This window comes from Acanthochromis polyacanthus, chromosome 4 (assembly GCF_021347895.1).
Source record: "Acanthochromis polyacanthus isolate Apoly-LR-REF ecotype Palm Island chromosome 4, KAUST_Apoly_ChrSc, whole genome shotgun sequence".
Lineage (NCBI taxonomy): Eukaryota > Metazoa > Chordata > Actinopteri > Pomacentridae > Acanthochromis > Acanthochromis polyacanthus.
The window spans coordinates 18,327,832-18,353,747 of NC_067116.1; the positions used below are offsets into that span (position 1 = coordinate 18,327,832).

The 25,916-nt window shown below is 39.7% G+C and overlaps 1 protein-coding gene across 1 annotated transcript in view; it reads left to right on the plus strand.

Annotated features, from left to right (window-relative positions):
• The window catches only part of znhit6 (zinc finger HIT-type containing 6), a 54,454-nt gene that overhangs the window by 22,538 nt on the left and 6,000 nt on the right, over positions 1-25,916 (plus strand). Inside the window, exons 6-8 of the mRNA XM_022214966.2 lie at positions 15,059-15,127; positions 15,286-15,366; positions 17,842-17,922. Of these exons, the coding sequence (XP_022070658.2) occupies positions 15,059-15,127; positions 15,286-15,366; positions 17,842-17,922 (231 nt within the window). The remainder of the gene's footprint in view (positions 1-15,058; positions 15,128-15,285; positions 15,367-17,841; positions 17,923-25,916) is intronic.

Sequence of the window (25,916 nt, forward strand, 5' to 3'; positions counted from 1 at the left end):
TCATTTTTGTACTTATCAAGCCATTCAGTGGTTCCTCCTACCTCATGGTGGCATTGTCATCCTGGAAGACGCCGCTCTAAACTGGAGGGATGAAGATGATCCTTCAGAACATCTTCGTATTGGTTTGCAGTGGCTGTGGGGGTCAAGAGTTCAGCTTTCTCTTTTATGTTGTCATGCATCTATAGTTACTGATGACTAAAAGATGATTCTCAGAAAAGGTTAAATTCAGCCAACTTGGTAGATTTACAGTAATTTAGAGTTTGAGACTCATAACTTCTTTCAGACCCTGTAGTAATTCTTTTACATGGATTTTTTTTTAATTCAATCCTTGGACCACCTTATACCACTCATTATACCTTTGTGCTGGATATCCCAGAAACGCCTGAAGGGAAGATCTTGCAATTTTCACTCATTTTCAGTTGGCCTCAGCAATAAGCTCATTACATTTTTGTGGTCCAAGATCACTATGACCTCATAAAATAGGGTTTTGGCCATAACTTAAAAATTCATGTGATAATTATGACTAAATATCACAAAAATGTCTAATAGAAAAATAAGGTCAAAGGTCAACTTCACTGCATAAACATCATAATGTCAAGAACAGAAGGGGACATTTTCACTATATTCCACTTTTTGTTGACTGCTGGTCTAGCAACATTAATTCCACCTTGAAACTGTGGTGCTCATAGAGCTCCTCTGTACTGCTGGGCTGAAGATGTGTGCGAATCAATTTGTAGCTTCTTTGCTGCTGCATCTATATTTTATATTTCATTGTCTGCTGTCATGGCAACAACTTTATGCTCTATCAGAATTTATTGTCCAACCGTGTGATCAGATAGAAGGAATTTGGTACAGGTTTTTTTATGATGTTTGTTTCTCTCATCGAACATACACACTTCATGTATTCATGTATTATGAGTCCAGATGGGCATGAATGTGAACTGCAACTTGCCTGGTTGGCGAAGGCATACATCCGCGAGGCAGTAATTCTAGTTTTACCGTTGCTTTTGAGACTAAGCCCTGCCACTCTAATCCCATGGTGGAAGAATAGAGGCGGAGAAGACGGGGAAAATGGTTATTGAACTGGATATTAAAGTTTTATGAGTCTGAACTGCCCAGGGACAACATTAGGTGCCAATCAGGATTGCCACTAAAAGAAACCTTTGTCAGTCCCTCCAGCTGGTTTTATGTTGTTGCTTTCCCTTTCACCACCCTCTTTTCCACCCTTAAAGTCTACCACGCTGTCATGTGAGTCTCTGGTGTTTTGCAGGTGGTGATACGTTTGTGCACATCACAGAATTAGACGTTACGTTAGGTTGTAGTAGCAGACTCCAGCCCTATTCTCCCTGGTCCCAGTTCAGCATTTGTCTGATGATGACAGAAAGTTTTTGGAGGATGTCTGCTGAGTTTTTCACAAAGGTTCATCACCTGGGAAATGTGTGAAGTTCCCATTACTGCACCAGCAAATGACTCAAGAGTCTTTTTGCCTTTGTTATTCTTGTCTGTAAAGAGGAATCATTGACCAGCTGCACAGACTTTCTTTGTTTAGTCTGGTTAGTCTCATTATGTCTCACTGTGAAGATTCTTCAACTAACCACAACAGTGTCGCATTCACAGAGCAGCAAATGGACACGAGGGATGGGATGAAAGGTATACACTAAATAGCAAGGGATTGAGAGAGAATGTGCTTCAGAATGTACCAAGTACATAATATAAGAAGCAGATGTGTGAGCAGTGTGACTGCAGCTGGTTAGCGACATATTCATGCTACGCACTTGCCCTGCCAGAGAAGGATCATTACTGGCAGACAGCTGACTGGAGAGCTTTCATGCCTGGCGATGGTGTGTGTGCGTGTGAGCATATGTGCTAGACTGTGAGTTAGTGAGCGCGTGTCTGTTTGATTAAATGTTTGTAGGCAAAATAATGGCTGTGTAACTACTTTCTTTCCACCTCTTACCAATGACTAATTTAAAAACCAAGGCATGAACAGTAAAGAGATTGACCAAAAAATTACAGGCTGCCTCTCAGTCCAGCCCTTGGAGGGTAAGTATATAATAGCTGGCATTTGGCAGAACATTGGAAGTAGTTGTGTTAGGGTGGAATTATGTTTTCTACAGCCTGAGCCTGGCATAGCAGGGCATTTTCCTCATAGACAGCTTGAGTGAACTGGACAACACATTGCAGGAACAGTTACTATGGGTAATAACTGAACATATTTCTATAATAACTTGAGATAATTGGTAACATGAGCCGGTGCGGTTTTGTGCCCTGCATATCACTTTCCCATATATTGAGAATCAGCCTCAATCAACCCAGCTTTCTAGCTTAGGGGAGAACTAATTTTGTTTCTAGTTATTGACAGGTGTTGAAGAACATTGAACTCAAAAATGAAATGCTTCTTAGTGATAGCAGTAGAGAAAAATAAGCTCTTTGTAGATTGATTAAAGGTATTGTAACCCACATATAGGTTCTGTGGAATCAATAAACTGGCAGTTATTGTTCCCAGTGCCATTTTCATTTGTCAGACCTACAGTTCTATTAAAGTCAGTTCATAATGCATCTCATCATCCTTTTTGTGCATTTGTCGCACTACCATTCTCACCGCCGCTCGTGGTATAAACCTTATCTGCAAGGGGAAACCCCAGTAGGGGAAGAAATCGTCCTGTGACGCCTTGTCACCTGCTTGCTCTTGCAGCAACTGATCAATCCTTTAAAACATTTCTTGATTGATGTATGAAGCCTTAAAATTGTGTCAGAGAAACACATACACTTGCCTAATATATGGTTTCCCCCGCATGCCGCCAAAGCAGTTCTGACCCACTGAAGCCTGAACATTGTACCTTTGTGAGTGTCCAGTGTTTGAGTCACTGGGATGTTGGCAGATTGGATTCTGGGGAGTTGCTTTGGACGCTCAGTCACGTTCCTCAAGTTGCTAACATAAATGCTAGAACCTTAGGATTCCCAGAAAAACATTGCTTTGTTACAACATGATCATTTTTCATCACTTTCCTTGTCAGTGTTTTTTATTGGGGCAGAGTGGTGCATGTTGTCAGTCTCTTTTCTTGCTATTGGCCCTATACTGACATGTACTACTAACTAATCATAACCTCTGCTCGCACCTTACCAGAGACTTACCAGTCAGTTGCTTACCCTCATGACTAAGACTAGTTTCATTGGTCTAAGAAAAATATGCATGTAACCGTCTCCCTGTATGTCTATGAAATCTGGAGTACCATAGGTAATATATCCTAAAATCTTTATCATTTAGACCAAAGTGTCAAGAAGGCAGATTTATTCATCAGGCTTCTGTTGGTAAGGGGGCTCAAGGAGAAGAAGAACAAAAAAGTGAACTCAATAAAGATCTTTTTAAGTGAGAAACAGCAACATGGACATGAAATATGCTCAATGTTCTACACTCATTTTGGAAATTCATGTTCCACATTAAGTCAGCCATTCTTGTAACACCTCAGGAAAGCCTGCCACTAATTTGCTGGTGGAAAACTTTTAATCTGAAGGAACAGATTTCAACTACCATTAGCTCAACAGCCTTCACAGTGTTTCAATACGGCTCTACTATCTTGGCAAAAGTGGTCTTGGTCTCAACACGGTGAAAACTATCAGCACTGACCAGCACTTATCCTTGTGGAAATGCACATGCACAGTGTACCACAGCTGAAGCTCGACTTACTAAGACCATGGATAAAGGTCATTTTTGCAGTCCATTAGACCAATTTACACTTTTGAAATAGCTGTAGTGTAGCTTTACATTCATCATCAGGTTTGTAGAAATCCATGTGACGTATAAGCTATTGTATGTGATGAATGAATATGCAAATGGATTAAAGCAAAATCATAAACCATATTTCACCCCAGATTTCGTGGTGGGGGATGGCTATCCATCACTTGAAGCTCATGTGCAGTGCAGCTTCTACTTTCCAGAAATTAAGTTAAAATGAAACAATCAGCGGCAGCTTTAGTCAGATGTTTTTCAGACTCCAACAGACAGCCTTCTGGCTGTGTTTGGCTTGATTAACCACTGCTGATGCAGAGCAGAGACTGTGTCGGCTGCCATCTGAGGCAAACCTCACATCAGAATGGCAAGCAGCAGTTTCATCAGTGTTGCGAACACTGTCATCACAATTGGATGTGTAACTGTGGCCTACATGCTGCTCTCTGACTCTGAGTGAAATTCCAAACTGAAATAACCAGACATTTGATAGTGCTGCATATGGTAGAGAACATAAATGTGCCATGTGTTCTGTTTGGTTGACAACATTTTTATAAATCTGTTTCCATGTGTTCTTTGAAATTAGTTACATAGTTTTTCATTTGGCCAGAAGAACTTGAGTATTAGCAGGGTTTCTGGCTATGAAACCTTTCTTGTTGCTTTTAAGCCACACTAATACTTTGGCTCTAGAAGTGACTACATTGGAAAAATACAGTGACAACTGCTGTATATTTAGATTAGTGTGAAATTTCTTACAGACAGTCATGCTTCCTAGAGGATTACTTCTAATGACCTTAGCTATCCTTTGACATTTCATCAAGTACACTAACGGGTCCAACTTTCCAGAAGTCTAACACGTGAGAATCCTGAAACTAATGACCAGGCATATCAGGCCCAGATTTACATTTTGTCCCATTAGTGATGTTAGTCTAAGAACAGAAAAAATGCCATCCCATTTGTCATCCTTTCAACAATTTCTTCCTTTCAAATGCGCTCATTATTACAGCCTCATGGAACATTTTGAACAACTGCAGACTAGTTGTTTTCGTCTACATTCACACATAGATCTAGATGTTAGTATCATTGTGTTCATAACTTTTCAGGAAAAGCAGTCCCATGACTTAAGATTGTAGTGTTTGCCAAACAACCAGGGTTCAAGCCAGGACTTGAGTAAGAAGTCTTAAGATGCAGCTGTCTGTAATCTTTTTCTCCTCTCCCTTTCTTCCATCAGCTTCTCTGCCACTTTACCCTCTGAGATTGTGGGTCTAACCATTGCTTCAGATCCTGAATTTATTTATTGTATCTTGTTTGAAATGCCTCTAAAATCCTGTCATCTCATTCCACCAGCACCCACTTGCCACCAGATATTGGCATCTGCCTCTGATGTGCATAAAAACAAGGCACATGGTTTCACATGTAGCGCGATTTTTGTTGGTTTTCTCCAGACCTTAATCCAGCCAGATGGATTTCAACTCTGACTGCCAGAGCAACAGTCAGGCTTTTTCTCTCTGGTGTTGATGGCACAAGAGAGTCCAATCACTTACTTAATCAACAGAGTGTGTTCTTGTTAATGAATCCATCCATCTTCCTCTGAGTCGACTTCATTTCTCACTCACGGATGCAGACAGTTTAAATTTGGAGAAGCAGCCAAAGTTGTATCCTGAAATAGAAGAAGTTCAGTTTATTTAAGACAAACTAGTAAGTACACTTTGTCCTTGTTGAAAGGCAAGAGGGCAGCATGGCTCAGTGGGTACAGTGGCTGTCTTGCAACCGGAGGGTTGCCGGTTCGATCCTCGGCCCGTCGTGCTCATGTCGTGGTGTCCCTGATCAAGACACTAACCCCGAATTGCTCTTGATGGGTCGTGGTTAGAGTCTTGCATGGCAGCTTCCCCCATCATTGTGTGAATGTTTGTGTGAATGGGTGAATGTGACGTATCTTGTAAAGCGCTTTGGGTACCTTGTAGTAAAGCGCTATATAAATACAGACCATTTGCCATATTTAAGCCTTTTACACGAATAGTAACTGATGTAGATGTAATGAGTACAAAGCCTTGTTTTTCTTTCAATATCTGGCCAATCAATGTGTAAAATGGACATTGCCGTTGTATTGTCTGTTTCACAAAGTTCTGAAAGTAAAATCGTTCTTAGAGAATAATACCGCCATTTCTCCAGAAAACATGCTTGTTAAACTTGTGTAGTAGGTTTTCTGCTACCTTACATGGTCAGTATTAAAGAACATGTTTTCCCCTAAAAGGGATTATTCATAAAATAGCTTGTTGGATGACAAAAGGCTTAAGTATATGAAGAAAGATGGGCATAGCCAGAAGAGATTGGAACAATGCACACATGCTGTATTAATACGGTGCCAAAGACTAACTGCATGGAGTTTATTGGTTGTTGTCTGCATTCCTGAATGAGTGTCAATCATAAAAGTATGTGGGCTTTAATGCATGTGAGAAACAGTGGTCATCAGATCAAGATTTTGTTTCAGTAGTTGAGCTTTGTCTGCTGAATCTGAACTCTGGATTATGATTCCTTATTTTGCTGTTTGAAAGACGGCCATGTTAGACATCCTCACAGTTAATTATAAGCATACTGAGCCTTTAACGATTTGTACTTCCTGTTGTAAGACATTTATTATGCATTGTAAAATAAATGTTGCTTTTTTTTTTTTATACCTATAGCTGTGTAGTCTCTGTGGACAGATAGTGTTCCGCAAAGCCGGAACACCAGCTGTTGTCTTTATGGAGGCTTCAAGGGAAGGATGACTAATTCAGTCATTAGCTGGAGTGACCAACTCTTCCAGGAAGGGTTCTTCAAAATTTGTCTAAATATGTTATTTTGAGAAACAGGGATGCGTTTTTAGGGATTTATCCACAGACCAGAGAGACAGATTTGTAAGGTGGTGCTTTCTGTAGAGCTGCTTTAAGAGATTATATTTTCATGAACTTCTAGACTAGTGACTTTAGCTATTTTATTATGTCAGTGTCGAGTATCCGAGAGAAGCACACATAATACTACTGTGCTTCCAACTTGAGAAAGAAAACAGCAACCACTTGGGAGCAGTGGAACACTGATGACTTCCATCCTCTCTATATAACTCAGGTTGCTCAAGATGATTTGTAACCCCAACATTTTTACCCAGGAGCCAATGGTTTCAGAAACAAAATAAACTGATTGTGAATCGAAGTTAAGATACTCTTCACTCTGAGGAATATTCTTCCTAATACGTGTACAGATACACACAGAGCTAGACTTCAGTAGCTCAGTCATAACACCGATTTGAACAGATCTGGTTTTGTTTCCTGGAAATAAATAGTTAGTTACTTGTATGGTATTAATAAGGAAACATGCTTACATTTTTTTCTCCAATCTTTCCTGGCCAAGTACTAATCCTATTTCATTCAATAAGGCTTAGTTCTTGTCGTCCAACAAGCTGTTTGATGAATAATCCCTCTTGAAGGAAAATGCCTTTTAATGCAGGCCATATAAGGTAGCAGATAGCTTATTGCGTCGGAATTCTGTTGAGGTTATAAACCTTTCAACATAATCTTTTCATGGTTTTCGTGCTTAATCTTTTTAAACTGCCATGTTTTGAGGAGGATTGTATTTTGGTGTATATGAAGAAACTGCACTACTAACTTTGTAGTGTTATTGCTGGTCACCTTTGCAGCTTAAATTCCTTGCTTAAGGCCCTTCAGAAAAAATTTTGGAAGACCCAGCATTGTGACCTGTTTTTAGGAGGTTCTGGTATTCAAAGCAGTTGTCCTCCTCAACTGTTATGGCTTCTGTTTTGACTTTCTTAAGTTGTTCTGTCCTCTTTTTTCCAAAAATAAATGATGGCACTTATCCCAGGTATGCACTGTGGCCTTGCAGAAATGAATGCATGCATCTTTGGGCAAGCCCTTTTTCCACTGAAAGGCATAGTTTCCATTTGCTGTAATGACAGAATAATAGCATCACACCTGGTGCTCCACCTTCTTTTGCTTGCACATACAAACACATACACACCTGTCACACATAAACATTTACACACACACACACTGACGCACTAAAGAAGAAACTTGGCAAAAACTAAGCAAACACATAAATTTCTCTGACTAAGGGTTTCGGGGTGTTGGGTACCTTCTGCAGTAGGGAATCCCCTCCCAGTCTCTTGACAGTCGACACTCCCTTTTCCCTGCCTACAGCTTTACCTCCTCACCCTTTTCTTACAACCAAGTGGAAACTCATAACCTCCTTTCATTGGGTATTCTGCACAGATTTCTCTACTTTTGAACTCCTCCTACCCACCCTGTCTCTGTTTGCAAGGAAAAAAAATGCCCCCTGATGTGAAATGCTACCATCTGGATCCACAACAAAAGGATTTTAGTTGAGCAGCTTGAACTAGTCCCTGAGGAGATATTTAATATGCTTACTATGTTTTATTGATTTGACCAGGATTTTAATGTGACCATCTATTTGCATAGTCATACTGATCAACAACAACAACAACAAAAGCGCCATTGTGTGACCTTAGTAAAAGTCCAACTTGTATGTAAATATGTAGTCCCACTTTGTAAGTAAGATAGAATGAAAATGTACTGTTCCTCTATGGCAGCATATTAACACACTTTCACGGTGGATATGCAGCGATAAGCCAAAACAGTCTGACCACCTGTTTAATATATGGCCAGTCCTCTTGTCCAAACAAAACAACTCATCGAGGCATAGACGTTACACAACCTCTGAAGGGGCATTTTTTTAAGTTCTTTTTTCTTTCAAATTCGAAACATCCACAACTTCCTTAAAAAAAGTCCAATTCATGTTCATTCTCTTATTTTATATATGCAAAAAAGAGAAACTATCGTGGAAAATTAAAAAAAAATAATGGTTGAATTGAATCGCACACCAGGAATCAACACTTCAAACGTGGGAGAGACAGCACTAGATACCCATACTAAAGGAGCTAAGTACCAAGCTGCTGCTGTGTGCAAATCGGCTCTAAAAATCGTCCCTGACTTTATCATCCTAGTGACTAGCATGATAGTACTGCCAACTGCCGTGCTTCCCTCTTGTCCACCTATAAACAAGGGATTATTTTGGGTACTGTGTCCAGAAACTAACCCCAACTGCTGCAGTTATTGTGGGCAGGAAAGGCGGCAAATTCTCATTATTCCTCCATGCCGTGGACACAGATTTTTTTAGGTCATGTTACGTGGCATCCAAATAGCTACAGGTTTGCATGCAGTCAACACAAATGTATATAGTTTTGGACTGGCTTCTGATTTTAGGAAACTGCATTTGTCCAAAGTATAGAAAGAATGAAACCCTGAAGCACATTGTACAGGCAAAACAGTTGGACATGCATGTCAGGCTGTAGGATGGGTCTGCAGTGAGGACTAAATACTGAAGATATCGTGAAGAAAATGAAGAACTTAGAGATCGAAATCTAAATGGATGGGCCAACTGTGAACTGTAGAGTGTTCATAATACTCTAGATGTAGACATGCAGAATGATGTAGGGAAGACACTGATCAACATCAGTCTGTGGGGGTTGCACACTCTGCACAATGCATCGAGAGATACACGTCTGTACTGGAGATCCCACAGATGCCCTGCCCATCACGAGGATTTTATGGCAGCAGTTTAATGTAGCACGCCCATGTTTACGTTTTGTAAGCATTGGTGGATTGAAAATGTTAATGTGTCAGAAAGTGGATTGCTGCTCTGGCTGCATGTCAAACGCTGCATCAAGATGGTGGGGAGAGGTGAACCACCCAAACCGAAAGTGAAGTCATTTGAGGAAGCGAAGCTGCAGATCCTCTCGTCAGAGTCAAAGTGGGGATATGTGTCATTTTAAGAGAAAAAAATCATTATTCCCTTCCTAAGTAAGGATAAACATTCATAGTGTAATTGCTTGTGTTTCATTTTATACATTGCTGTCTGATAGAAATGCACAAATATATGAAGTGTAGCTATTTTTCACATATTTTCTATTTTTCTGCTCCCAATCCCAGGGCAAAATGTTTGTTAGTACAACAGCAAATCTGTCATAATTGCCATCCTAAACAGCCAAAGACAATTTAACAGCATTGTTGTCCATGACATTTAATTTCGTTTTTCATTTGCACATAATTTCCAGAAGGGAAATTGGTAACATTCTTCATTGTCTCGATAGACTCACCATAACAATGTGGAAATCATGCAAAATTTCTCATTTTTCCTCTTTACAAGGAACATGTGGTAGTCAACAGAGTGCAGGACAAAGACAACATGTGTAGGACCTTACATATGGGATTATGTGTTTTTGTGTTAAATGATTAAAATGAAATTAATTATTCTATAATGTACAAATTAGAATCAGCATCCCACATTGCAGTTTGTGTCACCTAAGCTATGCGAGTGAAATTTCCACTCATTTATTGTTTAATTCAAATCAAAGGGGGATACATGATGGTTTGTAACTTTGCAGATTAGGAGGGATCAACCTAAAATGTGAAATCCCTTCATTTCCATTTTTTCAGGGGCTCATGGGATGCCTTCTGGAGGAACCTTTTAACGGGCCACATGTTCACTGAATCTCCTTCATGTCCCTTTTCAGTTCAGTTGTCACATTGATGTTGGATCTGCAGCAGAGGCCACCCTGAACCAACTCACGTCTTCTAAACATTTCAGACAGGCCAAGATGAGAGATTAAGATGGACTGCAAGATGTTCCATCAGAGGCTGCTGAAAATGGCTTCAGTATGTTTTATTTGTGAGAAGTGTATAGTGCCTCAGCCCAAAATGCATGGTTAAGGAGCTGTGCGTAAGTCAAATGAAAAGAATGTTGCCCATACTTGTTGAAGCGAAACACGTAATTTATGTAGTTTTGTGATTCAGCAGCTCCTAGATTATACTCACTGAATTTGACCCCAAAACAGATCGAATGGACACCCTGCTGTGCAAGACAATGTGGACAAAAACCATCACCAAACATCAACCATCAAAGAATCATAGCAAAGGTAGAGATCACAGGAGAGTTGTTCCTTTCACCTGCAATAGCAAGTATCACTGTTACCTCGAGGAGAAAGAAAGAACAACACGCTGTTGACTTGAACAAGAAGACTCTCACAAATGAGCTGGACAATTTGAAAAGAAGAGAGTTAGAATGGAGTTGGATATTTCTGCCCTTGAAAGATCAGAGGAAGAATATGTAGAAGTTAGAATCAAACTGACCTCCACCACCACATCAAACAGAATGTGCCAAACTGTACACAAAGAAAGAAAGCATATCTGATGAAGATTGCAATGCATATCTTTGAGAAGCCTGGAAATATTAAGCAAAACAAATTTTAAAAAAACAACTTGTAGATAATTTTGGAGGTATTTAAACAGTAAAGGTTGTCCTCTGTTAATGCTCAGTCAGTTTAATGGTGAACAGTGGGCATAAGTGGTGTAAAATCTTTTTAGTTACAATATCTTGTATTCAAAAACAGAATCTGTCTGACACTGTTGACTTCTAAAATTTACATCTGTTACTGAGCACTGTTACTATCTTATTTATTTTCTTGTTATTTGTCATCACTTAACTATCATTTTTGTTAACTTGGCCACACAGTGGACTTCTCAGGGTTTGAACTTGAGTCCAAACACCTTAGTTGGGCATCTACTCAAATACATGTTTATTTTGTATCAAGCCACATAGCTTGTCATTTATGTTAGTTAAGATGCACTGTGGGAATAAACATCAAAGAATAAACCAATTATTCATAGAAGTCTGTTGGTAAAAATGTGCAACAACTCTGCTAATATATCCCAGACCCTGACATGTAATGATGATAAGCCTTATTTGCTCTATCTGTGAGTGGTCAGAATGTTTTGGCTCTTCTGTGTATTTGTATTTACTGTACTTTTAGCCTGATTTGAACTCTGAGGAACTATGCAAAGCTTAGTTTCTAGATGAGTTTTTGAGCTAAAAAACGCTGCAAATATTTTAGATTACAGATATTAATAGAAAGCTCCAGGCTGTGTTTCGAATCTCTCCTGGTGAGTGCTAAAGCCCTAATAACAAGGTTTCTTGCTTGTGCCTTACAATTATGCTTTGCGTCTTTCTGAGGGTACGTTTCATCTTCATCTTTAAACTTCAGTGCCTCTATTCTGCTGAAGAAGGGGCTGATAAACAGCACCACCCTTTATATGGTCAACTCTGTGGTCTTGGTCAGTGCAAGTCCTTGTACTTATGTTCAGCACTCATAAGTGATGTATGACTGCAGAGAGTAGGACTTACTGTTTCAGTCGACTTTATTATATTCCTTCTGGTCAACAGTTTACTTCCTACACACGTGGACAAAATTGTTGGTACCCCTCAGTTAAAGAAGGAAAAACCCACAATTCTCACTGAAATCACTTGAAACTCACAAAAGTAACAATAAATAAAAATTTATTGAAAATTAAATAATCAAAAACAGCCATTACTTTTGAATTGTTGATTAACATAATTATTTAAAAAAACAAACTAATGAAACAGGCCTGGACAAAAATGATGGTACCTCTATAAAAGATTGAAAACTATTTGACCAGAGTGACATGATTAACTCAGGTGTGTCATTTAATTGACGTCACAGGTGTTTCCAAACTCATAATCAGTCAGTCTGCCTATTTAAAGGGAGACAAGTAGTCACCCTGCTGTTTGGTGAAAAGGTGTGTACCACACTGAACATGGACAACAGAAAGCGAAGGAGAGAATTGTCCCAGGACATCCGAAAAAAAATGATAGACAAACATCTTAAAGGTAAAGGCTATAAGACCATCTCTAAACAGCTTGAAGTTCCTGTGACAACAGTGGCTCATATTATTCAGAAGTTCAAGACCCACGGGACAGTAGCCAACCTCCCTGGACGTGGCCGCAAGAGGAAAATTGATGACAAATTGAAGAGACGGATCGTTGGAATTGTATCCAAAGAGCCCAGAGCAACCTCCAAAGAAATTAAAGGTGAACTCCAAGGCCAAGGTACATCAGTGTCAGATCGCACCATTCGTCGTTGTTTGAGCCAAAGTGGACTTCATGGGAGACGACCAAGGAGGACACCACTGCTGAAAAAAAAACTCATAAAAAAGCCAGACTGGAATTTGCAAAAATGCATGTTGACAAGCCACAAAGCTTCTGGGAGAATGTTCTTTGGACAGATGAGACCAAACTGGAGCTTTTTGGTAAGGCACATCAACTCTATGTTCATAGACTCAAAAACCAAGCATAGGAAGAAAAGAACACTGTCCCTACGGTGAAACATGGAGGAGGCTCAGTAATGTTTTGGGGCTGCTTTGCTGCATCTGGCACAGGGTGTCTTGAAAGTGTGCAAGGTACGATGAAATCTGAAGACTATCAAGGCATTCTGGAGAGAAATGTGCTGCCTAGTGTCAGAAAGCTTGGTCTCAGTCGCAGGTCATGGGTCTTCCAACAGGACAACGATCCAAAACACACAGCCAAAAACACCCAAGAATGGCTGAGAGAAAAGCGTTGGACTATTCTAAAGTGGCCTTCTATGAGCCCAGATCTGAATCCCATTGAACATATGTGGAAGGAGCTGAAACATGCCATTTGGAGAAGACACCCATCAAACCTGAGACAACTGGAGCTGTTTGCTCATGAGGAGTGGGCCAAAATACCTGTTGACAGCTGCAGAACGCTCATTGACAAATACAGAAATCGTTTAATTGCAGTGATTGCCTCAAAAGGTTGTGCAACAAAATATTAAGTTATGGGTACCATCATTTTTGTCCAGCCCTATTTCATTAGTTTGTTTTTTAAAATAATTATGTTAATCAACAATTCAAAAGTGATGGCTGATTTTGATTATTTAATTTTCAATAAATTTTTATTTATTGTTACTTTTGTGAGTTTCAAGTGATTTCAGTGAGAATTGTGGGTTTTTCCTTCTTTAACTGAGGGGTACCAACAATTTTGTCCACGTGTGTATGTTTTCTTGGTTGTATCTACATTGCAGGATTCTTTCTCTGTAGTGTTCAGTTTATTTTGATTTGACAAATTGGTGTATAGGCATTCACGGTTTAGAGCACACCAGTCAGATATTTACTAGAGGTTTATATATCATTGTAGACAAATAAAGATAACCGAATTACATGTTGTTTTGACCTCCCCAACTGTTTGATATTAGGGCTGGACCCGAATATCCGAATATTCGTTCGCTATGGCACTATCCGGATATTATTTTGGTATCCGAATATCTCCCCCCCCCCCCCCCCCCCCACCTCCTGCCGTCGGACGTCACCGGGCAGAAAGAATATGCAGCGTTACTGTCTTCCCTCCGCATTCGGCCCACATCGGCTCATCTCGTCCTGTGATCACATATAAGGTATACACATATGTCTATAACATATACACATATGTCGATGTGATCACCCCCTCCTCCCCCCAGACGAACATATTCGGAGCTCGTCTCTTCCCTGCGCCTTCGGCCCATTTCGGTTCATCCCGCCGTGTTCTTCGGCTCATTTCGGCTCCTCCATTCGTGTTTGTAAACACCACCCGAATGGCCGGGTGGCTACCGACTCTGAAGCCACGCTTCACTTCGTTGCATAAACACAAGACAAGATGCAGAAGACCGATGTTTGGGAATTCTTCAGTTTAACTAAAGACTAAACAAGGGCAAAATGTGGACCCGGGAGACCAGACGAACGGATCTGACTATTTGGGCTGTCTCCGCTGCCGCGCCGCCGCACGACCCACACGAACGGTCGCCCGTCGCCCCTCCCCCGGTCGGACGTTAATGGGCGGAACGAATATCCGGATATTCGTCTTTAGTAGGTCCCGAATATTCGGAGGCCAGAAACCACTATTCAGGCCAGCCCTATTTGATATATTGCATGTTCTTGGCTGTTTCTCTCCACAGTAGTAGATATGAACACTGCAGCTGTTTAGGGAATAAGTGTTTGGTTGTAGAGCACGCCCAGCAACCCCGAAAACCAACTACATTGAACAGTTACTGCTCAAAGCATTACCCCAGAAGAAGTGATTATTATGCGATATCCACCAGCTGGTGTCCTAGTATTGAGTGTATATATCATGGTCTCCGTGACAACTCTGTTTTGTTTTTTGTTTCATTTACGCATGTACACACAGTCCCACAGATGGACATGCTCTTGGAGGCAGCGAGGCGTATTGTCTTGGACAGATTAAGGCCGAATCCATGTTATGCTCTGAATTTAAACAAGGACATTTGTGTTTGACTGTGAAGGGAATATTATGTGAGCTCAGATGACCTCATCTGTCTGTTGAAAAACAGGCAACAAGCACTACTGTTGTTGATAATCGGAAACTAAAAAATGAGTTTCTCTGTGTCTCATTTAGAGATAAACAGTTCCTGTGGCACCTGAAGCTTGTATTTCCTCAGAGCAGCTTAGAGTTCAGTCAGAGGAGGTGAGTTGCACAACAATATTACATTTCTTAAATTGTGGTTTCTGCTAAACCTCCGGTGTTTGTCTCGTGAGGGAAATCTGTATCTGTACTGATGTTGTTGATCACATATTTTCTCTCACGTTTGCCTCTTACTTCACAATCTCTCTCTTTTGTTGCAGGGTGTGCGACACACAAACCTTGGAACAGATCTTGACCCCTTACATTCACCCTACAGAGTCGGAGCCTGTGACTCGTCAAAAGTGAGCTTTGTCCATTCACACTAAAGCTCCTTCCATGCTGGTCTGACTCACTAATCTGGATGTAGACTTTGGGTATATAGTTGTGATTATACGTTTACATACACTTGTAAAAACCGTGTATATCATGACAGTCTTGAATTTCCATTGGCTCCAATAACTCAGTTTTCTATGATGCTCCTGTATCATGACTACTGCCTGGATGAAAATAGTAACATCAGTCTTGACTACCAGTAGTTTATTCACCGTGTATAATGGCTGCTGGATGGAGATCACTTTCATTTTAGGATGCTGTTTTAAAATAAAAACATATCATTGTGGATGTGGCCCAAAGTCTATAATCTAATATGTTGGTTTTCTTTGTTTGTAGTGACATATTAATGCTTGTTCTCTCCTGAAAAAAATATACTGGAAATGTGTCAGATCACCAATTATTTTGCTGTAAATGGGGGAATTTATACAGCCATAGACTTTAAAGGCCTTTTTAATTTTATTTGTAACTTTAAGAAGGTTTATTAAATAACATCATTACAATACAGGCACGACTTTCAGATATTAAAAGTGCCGGTGACCTGCTGTGTTCATCAGTGATGTTATATTTGTTAGTATAAATGTGTCAATTTTTCATGCAGGATGTGGACAAACAGCAACTACACATTGATGAATGTGAGATAGATGTCTGCAGTCTTGTTGTGATTTGGACCTTGAATAGCTGAAATGAAAGATATGTCCATCATCTGACAATAATTAAAGGGCATTGTATAAACAACATGAATCGTTGTTACTATGCCTGCTTTGTTCCATTGAATTCATTTATTGCGTTGACTACAGTTCTAGTTGTATCGCGCAGCAAAGCCAGACACCTTAGAATTATGTGTTGCATTCAGTGGTTGAAATTCAGCTGCTCTGTTTTTCTTGTTCAGTTGCTCGACTCATGAATAGAAATAGAAAACTTAACAATGTGATAATAGACCAAGACGTCAGCACCATTTGCTGCATGGTTTGGAAGCTCTCTAAGTTTTGGGGTAATGACTGCTGCTCAGTCCATTGTTTTCTCTTTAAAAATTTAAATGAGTGGGTTTAATGTTGACAGCAACATTTGAAGCTTTCATTCATAGACTATTGTTCTCAGCACAGTGTAGAAGAGGAGTGGAGAAAACAAAGCTAAATGAATCATTCACTCATCCACTCATATAGATCATATCAGTACATCACAAACAAGGTTTGGTATAAACTACAAAATTATGAATGCATTAGGAATGTAATGCTATGTCATCATATTGTGTCTGTTTATCTGCTTTTTATATCACTTGAAATTGCCTTGTACAGAAGCAGACATAATGGGCTGTTGTACTGAAGAGTTATGCCTTGGAGCCACAATTTTTTTCTGTAAAATTTCAGCCGTTAGTCACCATGACTGTAGCTGCGGTCATGATGATCTGTAACAGGTCCACTGTCACCTGCAGGACAGACCAGAGCTGTCTGTACAAAAGCCCTGCGGAGGAATAAAGGAATCAAACTGCAAATATAGCCTTTCAACAGAATAGTGTTCACTAACATTTTTATTTTAATAATTGCTGTTCTTCTTTCCACAGCAAATTTTAAGTATATTTCTTTCCCTAATTAAAATTAACTTTACAATTAAAGCATGCATGATTGCATTTAACACTCCCAGAGCAGGTAAACTGACAGACTGACTGCTTTAAGTGAGTTCCATTTGTCTCAGTGCAACTAAGGAGAAAATTCACTTACTGAATATACAAAAACTGTCGTTCAGAGGTTATCTTCTATCCTGTTATTTCGGCCAGCTCAATCCCGTTTCAGTCACAAAGGATTTGGTTAAGGTCCTTCTTTGTTCTGTCTAAGTCCCACATTTATCTTTGTAATTTTGCTCTTGCCTCACGTTCTGTCTGTGTCCCAGGCTCATGTTTCTTCCAACATAAACTGCAGTCTTTGAACACGGCAGGTTCTTTGGTTGCAGAACACTGTATTTCTAATCTGAACCTCTAACAGAACAGTGATCTGACTCCTCTGACCTAACCTTTATGCTAACAGTCAGCAGTAAGCGGCCTACTGTAGAAATACGGCATATTGTAGACAGGTGTTCCTCTTTAAATAGATACCTGAGTTGGCCCTATGCCAGCCTTTTAGACACAGGCTCTGTCCGGATTCAAGTGAGTGAGGTTTAACGCTCCACAGGCCATAGCTGTTTACAGCAGGCTCAGGTGCCAAGGTTGTCTGTAGCATGGAAGATTGTCCTTTACACAGAAACCTCAGTCAGGGCCTATACATATATCAGTCAGCATACCAGTACATTTGGGTCTCTGCTGTGCTGCACTCAGTCAATGAGCTCTTTGTGTTTTGGCCTTACAACGACCACCTTAAAAATTCGCAGTCAGTGTACCCATGTGCTTCTTTCTTGTCTTTTAGGCGCTGTTGGAGTCTAACCTCCCTTAATACTGTGAATCTCTGTTTCAGGCTGAAGATGTACGTCCATGCTCCGTTTGATGATGTGAAAATCTTCATGAAAGCAGAGGGGAGAAAGGCTAACTCTGTGCGGTGAGATGTTTCCACTTTTTGCTTCCCATTTTATTTTAATGTTGTGACACACTGTTGGTTTTTAGTGGACTTATTGTTAGGCCTTCTATTGTCATTTAATTCTAGGTGCAGGTTTAAAACGGTGCTGACGCAGGATGAATCCACAGTCATATTTTAAGTTGCTTGATAAAGCATTACTATGTATCAGAGTTACATTTAAACGTTTTACTGATGAAAATAATCCTTTCCTGCCTTAAAATGGCTTAGATATAACTCTGCACCATCCCTACCTCTGTTTTATCACTCACCTCTCCCCTCTCAATGCAGCTGGAGCACACCTGCTCTAACACTGCTGCACAACAACACATTGACCACATTTACATGAAGTTTTTTAGTTCGGAATTATTAATTCGTAATTAAAATTTTGTGCTTTGCGTTTACATGGAAATATTAATTCCGCATTAAGGTTTACTTGAACCGCAACACTTGGGCGTTGGAAAGGATTCTGATTGGACAGGGAGTGGACGTGACGTATCCCTGTTTACCAGAAGAAAACAAACTCCATTTGCCATGGCATTTCTTTTCCTCAACAACACGGAGGAACAACTAAAAAGCACATTTTTTGCTTTGCTTTTTATTGTTGCTTTGAAACAGCAACTCGACACTGGCGCACTACTTCGGTTGCAGAACGTGTACATCGCTACGTGAGGAGCCAAGCATGTGCAGAATGACCGGAATTAACTAAAGCAGAATTAACTGTGTACATGTATAGAATGTATGCAGGAATTAGTCTATTCAGAATTAACATTGGAATAGACCAGATAGTTTATTTGGAATTAACTTTTTAATTCGGACTTAAGTGTTTACAAGGAGATTTTAAAGCGGAATTAAATGTGCATGTAAACGTGGCAATTCTAATATTGGAGTAATGCAGCTGCCAATGTTCGAATCAAAAACTGATTTTGAAGAAAAAAATGATTCAAAAATTCCCACCCTGCCAGTCTACAGGATTGGTTCCTCAGTTTTGTTCCAAATGAATCCCTGGAAGTCTAAATCTGCCATCATTTCGCTCATGGTGCCTAATGCATATAAATTTTGACAGGAGGAAGTCTTAAAGGAGTTCCTGTTTATTTTTTTTGCACTGTGCTTGTCTCCTTATTAAACAGTTGACCAGTTAGTTTACTTAAAGGAAAGTGCATGTGTTAATGGGACATGTGCCAGTTGATAGAAATAGAAGGATGCTGGCAATGTCTTCAGATAAACATTACCCCAAAACCCCAAGAAAGCCAGTTTATTAAGTATGACATTATCCAGAGAAAAGCCATTAAAAAAATAAAAAACCTTTTGCACTGGAGGCGCTGGAACTGGAGAATGTCAGCGTCTTTCTTTCAAAATGATTATGCAGTTAATCTGATAATTTTCCGTTGATAGACTAATGTAATAATGAAGTATTTGTATCAGCTGAACTACAGAGCTGTTTCCTCATCGCAAACCCAACACAAAGTTGGAGGCACGTGTATACGCTCCAGAAGTGTGTCAGAGCCTCGTAATTTCTTCGGCATTCTGTTCGTGTGACTGTGCTGACCATTTGTTTAAGCTTGCTAGTCATAAATGATTTATTCAGCGTGTATGAAATCCATGTGATTTGTTGATGATTGTGACATCACTGGCTTGTAAATTCCTGCACGCCTACGCAGACTGTCAGAGAAACCTAAATGACCAAATTTTTCTCCTCCCCTTTTTACTTTGATTCCAACATTGAAAAATGCCATTGATCAAGAAAATTCTTCTCAGCTTTTATCTTCCTTGTCCACCCTGTTTTCTTTTAACTTGCCCTCTGACTTTCTCTTTCCATCATTTCTGAACTTTCTCTTCCCACCTAGCTCTCCAAGTTCCTTTTTTTCTTTCTGTGGAAGATGATGACAGTTGCCCCCATTAGCCTCGCCTACTTTTGGATTCTTTGGCCGTCATCCATTTCTACTTAGTCATGGAATGAATGATGATTCTTGGGGCTCATAATCATTACCCCCTGGCCAGGATAAAACGTCATGAAACCTCCCATCCCATCCTTCATCCTTGTATCACATGCTTGCTCCTTTTGTTTAGCTCAGTGGGCTGGGCTGCATACTTTCTCTGAGCGTATAATTTATATTTTATGACAGCATATAGAGTTGAATTACTGAGAGGTGAGTGTAGAGATGTGCCAAGATTTAGTGTGAGCTGTCACCCTCTACTCCTATTAATACCTTAAATGTCAGCTATATAATGGCAGTCATTACAGGCTAGCTTATTAGAGTGAATAATTACAGGTTAATAATTACATCTGTCAAATGTATATGTTAAAACTAATGAGCTCTAATTACACATCAACATATAATTTGCTTATAACAGCATATAGTAGCTTCTGAGCATGTGTTATTTTCTACCATAATCATACCTCCAGTATAGTTGGAAGGTGTTGATCAAATCCAGCGATAAACAACCTTTTTGTTTCTTGTTGTACCATTCCTTGTCTGTCACTCCAACTCAGGGTTTTTACATCTATATATAAATGTTAACAAGGACTGAGAAATTAATTGAAATATAATCGTTATTGCAATTTGGCCAAATGCAAAATCATATCTTTTCGAGGTTCAATTTTTTGATAGATAGGGAGATAGGTAAATGCTTTATTAATCCCAAGGGAAATTCAAATTTTCAGCACCTAGCATAATACAACAACAAAACAAGAACATAAAAACAGGCAGGTTAGTAATCAGATTAACATTAAGGTTTGTATGTACTCTCAACTTGCTGTACAATACCGTAAACAAAGCACTTCTAATTTTAAAATCTATAGACATACCAAATGTATAAAGTGGAGGTTTATGATGTCATCAAGATGCCTTTGCCTACAAATATTCTCCCTTTTTGGTGCAGCCAAAATCATTTATCCATCATCTGTACACCACTTAATCCTTATTAGGGATTGTGGGGGGCTTTAGCCTATCCCAGCTGATTTAGGGTGAAAGCAGGGGACACCCTGGACAAGTCACCAGTCGATCACAGGGCTAAACAGAGAGACAAACAGTCACACTCACATTCATACCTACAGATAATTTAGAATCATCAATTGACCTTAGCATGTTTTTGAACTGTGGGAGGAAGCCAGAGAACCCAGAGAAAACTCATGCATGCACAGAGAGAACGTGTTAGCTCCACATAGAAAGATCCCAAGCCCAGGCCGGGACGCGAACTGCGGATCTTCTACCTGCAAGGCAACCACTGATCCACTAATTTTTCAATTTTTTTTAAAGTGGAAAAGAAATGCAATAAAATCGTCACTCAGATTGCAGTATCTGGTGATATAATCGCAATGTTTGTTTTTTATTTGCATAACGTTCAGCCCTCAGACATGCACATACATGCAGGGCACCAGCAAAACATACTTGTGACCCTCTTGAAAGTTGCACAAACAGAAATGGTGTTGGCAATGTTTGGTGTGTATGCATCTATGTGTGTTTGTAACAGCAAACATCTAGCACATTACTTATAGAGTCTACACCTTCATGAACAGTATTCTTGGCTGCTTTTTGGGAATCTTTCCACGCCCAGTTTCTGTCTAATCGCAAAAACATTTGGCCAAAGTCAGCATTTATTCATGGTTTGAGCGTAGTGACACAGAAGATGACTTTGGAGTTTTCTGCCATTTTTCATAAAGCTGTTTATGGACAGACTGGCGAGACATGCATGTTATTATATACACTGATCTATACAGGGTATGCACGCCATGTCACCCCATGTGTAAATCATCACAGTCACTCCCCCAAGAATGGCAAACATGCAACAGTCAGCAGTTTCCACCGTACTCTCAGAAGGAAACATGCATCACTGCTGAAACGAACAAAGCTGTTGTGAATGTTAACGGCATAAACAGATGCATAAAGAATTCAGGCAGACGTTTTTTACAGTCTGCAGGCTAAAAAAAAGAAGAAACAGTATGAAGTGATGCCGTGTAAGGGTTTGTGTGATGTTTCCTAACCGCACTGATAGTTTGGTTAAATAATAAAGTCAGACTTTACAAACTGATTCACAGACAACCAGGATATCCTCTTAGCTCCTCATGATTTTTTCAGCTTGTCAAGGTTGTGTTTTAAATAAGACCCAAATGTTCCCTCAGCAGGTTTTTGTGTTGTTCAGTGTAATGTTATCTCATCTGGATTGAAGTACGTTTATACATAAATGCCTCAATAATATGGCCTCATTTTGACCACCACTTTACTGCCACTTTATTTTCTACCCAGGATCTGCCACTTTTTTCTTTTTTCTTTGCACTCTGTTTAGGTGGGGTGCAGGGTATTGTGTGAAATGGACACGTCAAGGTGGAAAGGTCTATAAACACCACCACTACCTGCTGCTTCCTGCTGAGAGTGTTTGTTTAAATGAGTCATAGCGTTTACTGTCATTTGCATATTGACTCTGCTTCTTGAGAACGGTTTTATGGGTCATTCAAAACAGCTATTAGTAGGATACAGTCATAGCTGCAGTATAGGAAGTCGAGAAGGAATTTTTTGACTCTTGTCTTGTCAAGTCTTTGGTATTGAGTAATTCAGGGATATAAATCACTCTCACATTATCACACTTTCTCTTTTAGGAGCTTTTTCCTGTCATACCTCAACAGCTGATTATATTGGGCTGCAGAATAACAACCTATTAAGTTTGTAATTCAGTTCTGAGGAAATGTTTGCTGTCAATATTATATTTAATGCAGATGAATGCAAATAGGGCAAAACTGGGATGCTTTTCCAAGGAGATTTATCTTGCATTAACTAGGTCCAGTTATATAATGACACCAAGACTACAGATTACAGCTTTAATAAGAAGAGAGGGCCTCTTCTGACTGAAGTTAGATTTCATTTTAGGGGTCCCAAACTAGATTAAAGCATTTCAATCAAAAACAACCTCTACTACTTGAACAATGCAGTCTTAAAAGAAAAGCCCTCAATTTTGAACTGTCTTTAGAGTCTTATGAAATCATGGATAGCAGTAGTCATGGCTCCTAAGAGGTCATGTACATCTAACACAAAGGGTATGACTGCATGTTTTTGTTGTTGAATGTCTACTGGAATATAAACCCACTCCAATAAAGAAGTTCTTGTTCTAAACTAAACAGAGCTGTATAACCAGCGTCCTCTAAATGGAAAGACGTCAGACTGCTCATCAAAAGAACCATTCACACATTTCTGGCTGTTTGTTTGTGTTATTTTTGATTCTTTCCGCTCCTGTGATTCTGAGGATGCCCTCTCCTTTTTTCCCTCTTACTTCTGAGTTTCCTCTCAGCCAGCCCAATCCGCAGACAGCATAAGCCCGTTGATGTGTCAGATGTACAGGAGCGGTTTTACATATTTAGCTGATGTCTGCATTCTGTTTATAACCTGTGTTGTGGCCCCATAAGAAACTGATGTTTTTGTCCTGTCCAAGCTATTCTTACTCCCACATATTTGTGGCGAACCTTTTCCTTAACCCTCATGAGCCTGTCAATCTGCTCCCCCTCAGCTAGTCCTCAGGCTACGTACAAGTGTGTTTCTGCACAGCAGATGCTTCCGCAGGTCTCCTGCAACGCTGAACTGATTTTGTGTATTGTTACTAAAATAGCATGGAATTAATAGCAGTGAATAGTACAGCATGGAATTGTTTGGTTTTGGTCAAAAAGAATTTATTCCTTTCAACCTCAGCAGTATTTTTAGATTATAGGCAGGAGCATTCTTGAAAGACACTTTGAAATAAAGTGTGGTCAGACCATGTCAAAGGCAAATGTTTTTGGGGAATCTCTCTTCAAAGTCTTTCATACTTTGGGGTTTTTTTGCAGGAAAAATATCTTGGTGATGTGTTTAGATCTTTAGATTTTATTTTGGGATAGGGTGGAAAGGTTATGTGGACAGAAACAAAGGACTTAAAGTAAGACCCTGCTTGACCTCAGGTTTGTACTCAAACTCTTTTCAGTTGCTGTGCCTTGAGTTGTTGTGTCAATACAACTTTTTTTAAGTTGCTTTACCTTAAAAGATACCAACTCTTTGAAGTACTTGAAGCTTCCCTCCCCACATTGACAAAACTACAACAGGGGGGGTAAAGAAGCAATGACTGTAGAAGGTGTGGCACTCTGGGGTAGTTTGTAACATGGATGGTTAGCAGACACCAGCGAGGCTATCTGACAACTGCTCAGTGTAGTGTGCACAACAACCTGGAGCTGGTAGCCAGAGATAACCAGCCATGAGAATCTGCTGTTTGACTCTGTCACTCTGCAGTACAGATTGGGAGTCTAGTGGAGCTTTGATTGTCATTGGAAGCACATTTGTAACCTTTTCAGTTTTCTCATGGTACAGAGAATTTAACTAAACCAAGCTTCAGAATCCAAGCAGACACATACAATCTAATTTTGAGTTTTGTGCACAATCTGAATTTTGTTGGGAAAGAGTTTGAGTTTTTGTTGATGTGACCTCTGTCCTTGAAACAATGTGTGTTCTCTGGAACTGTCAAAACACCACTGAGGAAACATTGATGAAGGCCTAATGCTACAAAAGTTACTGTGTTGTAGCTTTATTGTCTAAAAAGACAACTTGATTGGGGTTTCCTTGTTTTGTTTTGTTTTTTACTTTAACCTCTGTGCAGTGTGGTGGCTTCATTTTGGTCACTCTCCATGAGCCTTCGAAATTGCTTTCTTTTTTAATATGTACCAAAGATGAGATTATTCCTTCATCCTTATTTATTTTGATTTATCTTCATGTATTCTGTATTTTTCATAAACACCATTGTGTGTGTAACGCTTAAGCCTTGTGTTAAACAGGCTAAGATTTGATCAGTTTTTTTAGCTATATATCCCCTAGCTCTAGCTTAATGCTGTTTGTTCTATTCAACAATCAGCAACAATCAAACAATGAAGAATTGTTAAACTGTTGTATCAGTGTAACATTTTACTTATATTCACTGTTTGTGTTGTTGAAAATGTGCGTACTGTGTGTTTGCCTAATGGATTTCAGAGATTAACAAGTTCTGTCAATCAATGGCACAAATACAGAGTGCAGTGTATTGACAGTAATGGAAAACTAAAACCTGGAAACCTCTGGCAATCAGCAGCATGTGGAAATGAGCTTAAACATAACAGTCACAACACCTTTTACACAACAAAGTTGGCACCAACTAGTAAACCAGTGCGGACAAATCCAACTTCCGTGCTTTGTCACACTATATATTGGGTTTCATATTTGCTGCATGTCTGTGCCTTCCATTTTCACACTGCTGCCTCCCTCCTGATGGGTCTCAGCATTGGAGGGGAAAACAACAGGAACCTCCCTGAAGAGAACATCAGTCTTGCCCTCTGTTCTGTTCATTCACTAGAACACTATATAGAGACCAGATGTGTGCGTGTTCCTGGCTGAGCCACCCAGTCGTGTTTCTAGAAATGGCCAGAGTTTTTAACAATCCCATCGACACCACAGGGAGCGGCAGTCTGCTTTGCCATCTACCTTTTAAGCTGTTGTTTACCAACACGCATGTTTTAATTTAGCTTGTATATCCTCCAGAATAAAAAACATCCGTGAGCGTTCATTTATTACAAGTTAGACATAAAAACAAATGACATGAATCGGAATTTGCCAGGTGCACTTCTCTCAAATGGATGCGGTCCTTGTAAATATCCTGCTTGAGCCCCCTGTAGTATTTGTTTTTAAACTGAGTTTGCACGTAGCAGCTTGGAACACAGATTTCCCGGCTTAACCTTTACGTCTAGTTTTGTATGTTTTTCTGTCTCTCCCTGTATGTCAAATAGTGTGTCCAAATTTGCATAGGCTCTTCTGTTTTCACGTGAAGCTTCACAACTATCACTTTGTTGTGCTGTAGGAACACATTTCCCACATATTTTGACACCCGCAGGCTATCATTTCTTTTATTTATGTTGTCTAACACATGTGACCTAAGTGAAACTCTACTTGGATGAAAGCCTTCTTAGAAGCAGTTTCTCCTATAAATGTCACGTAGCA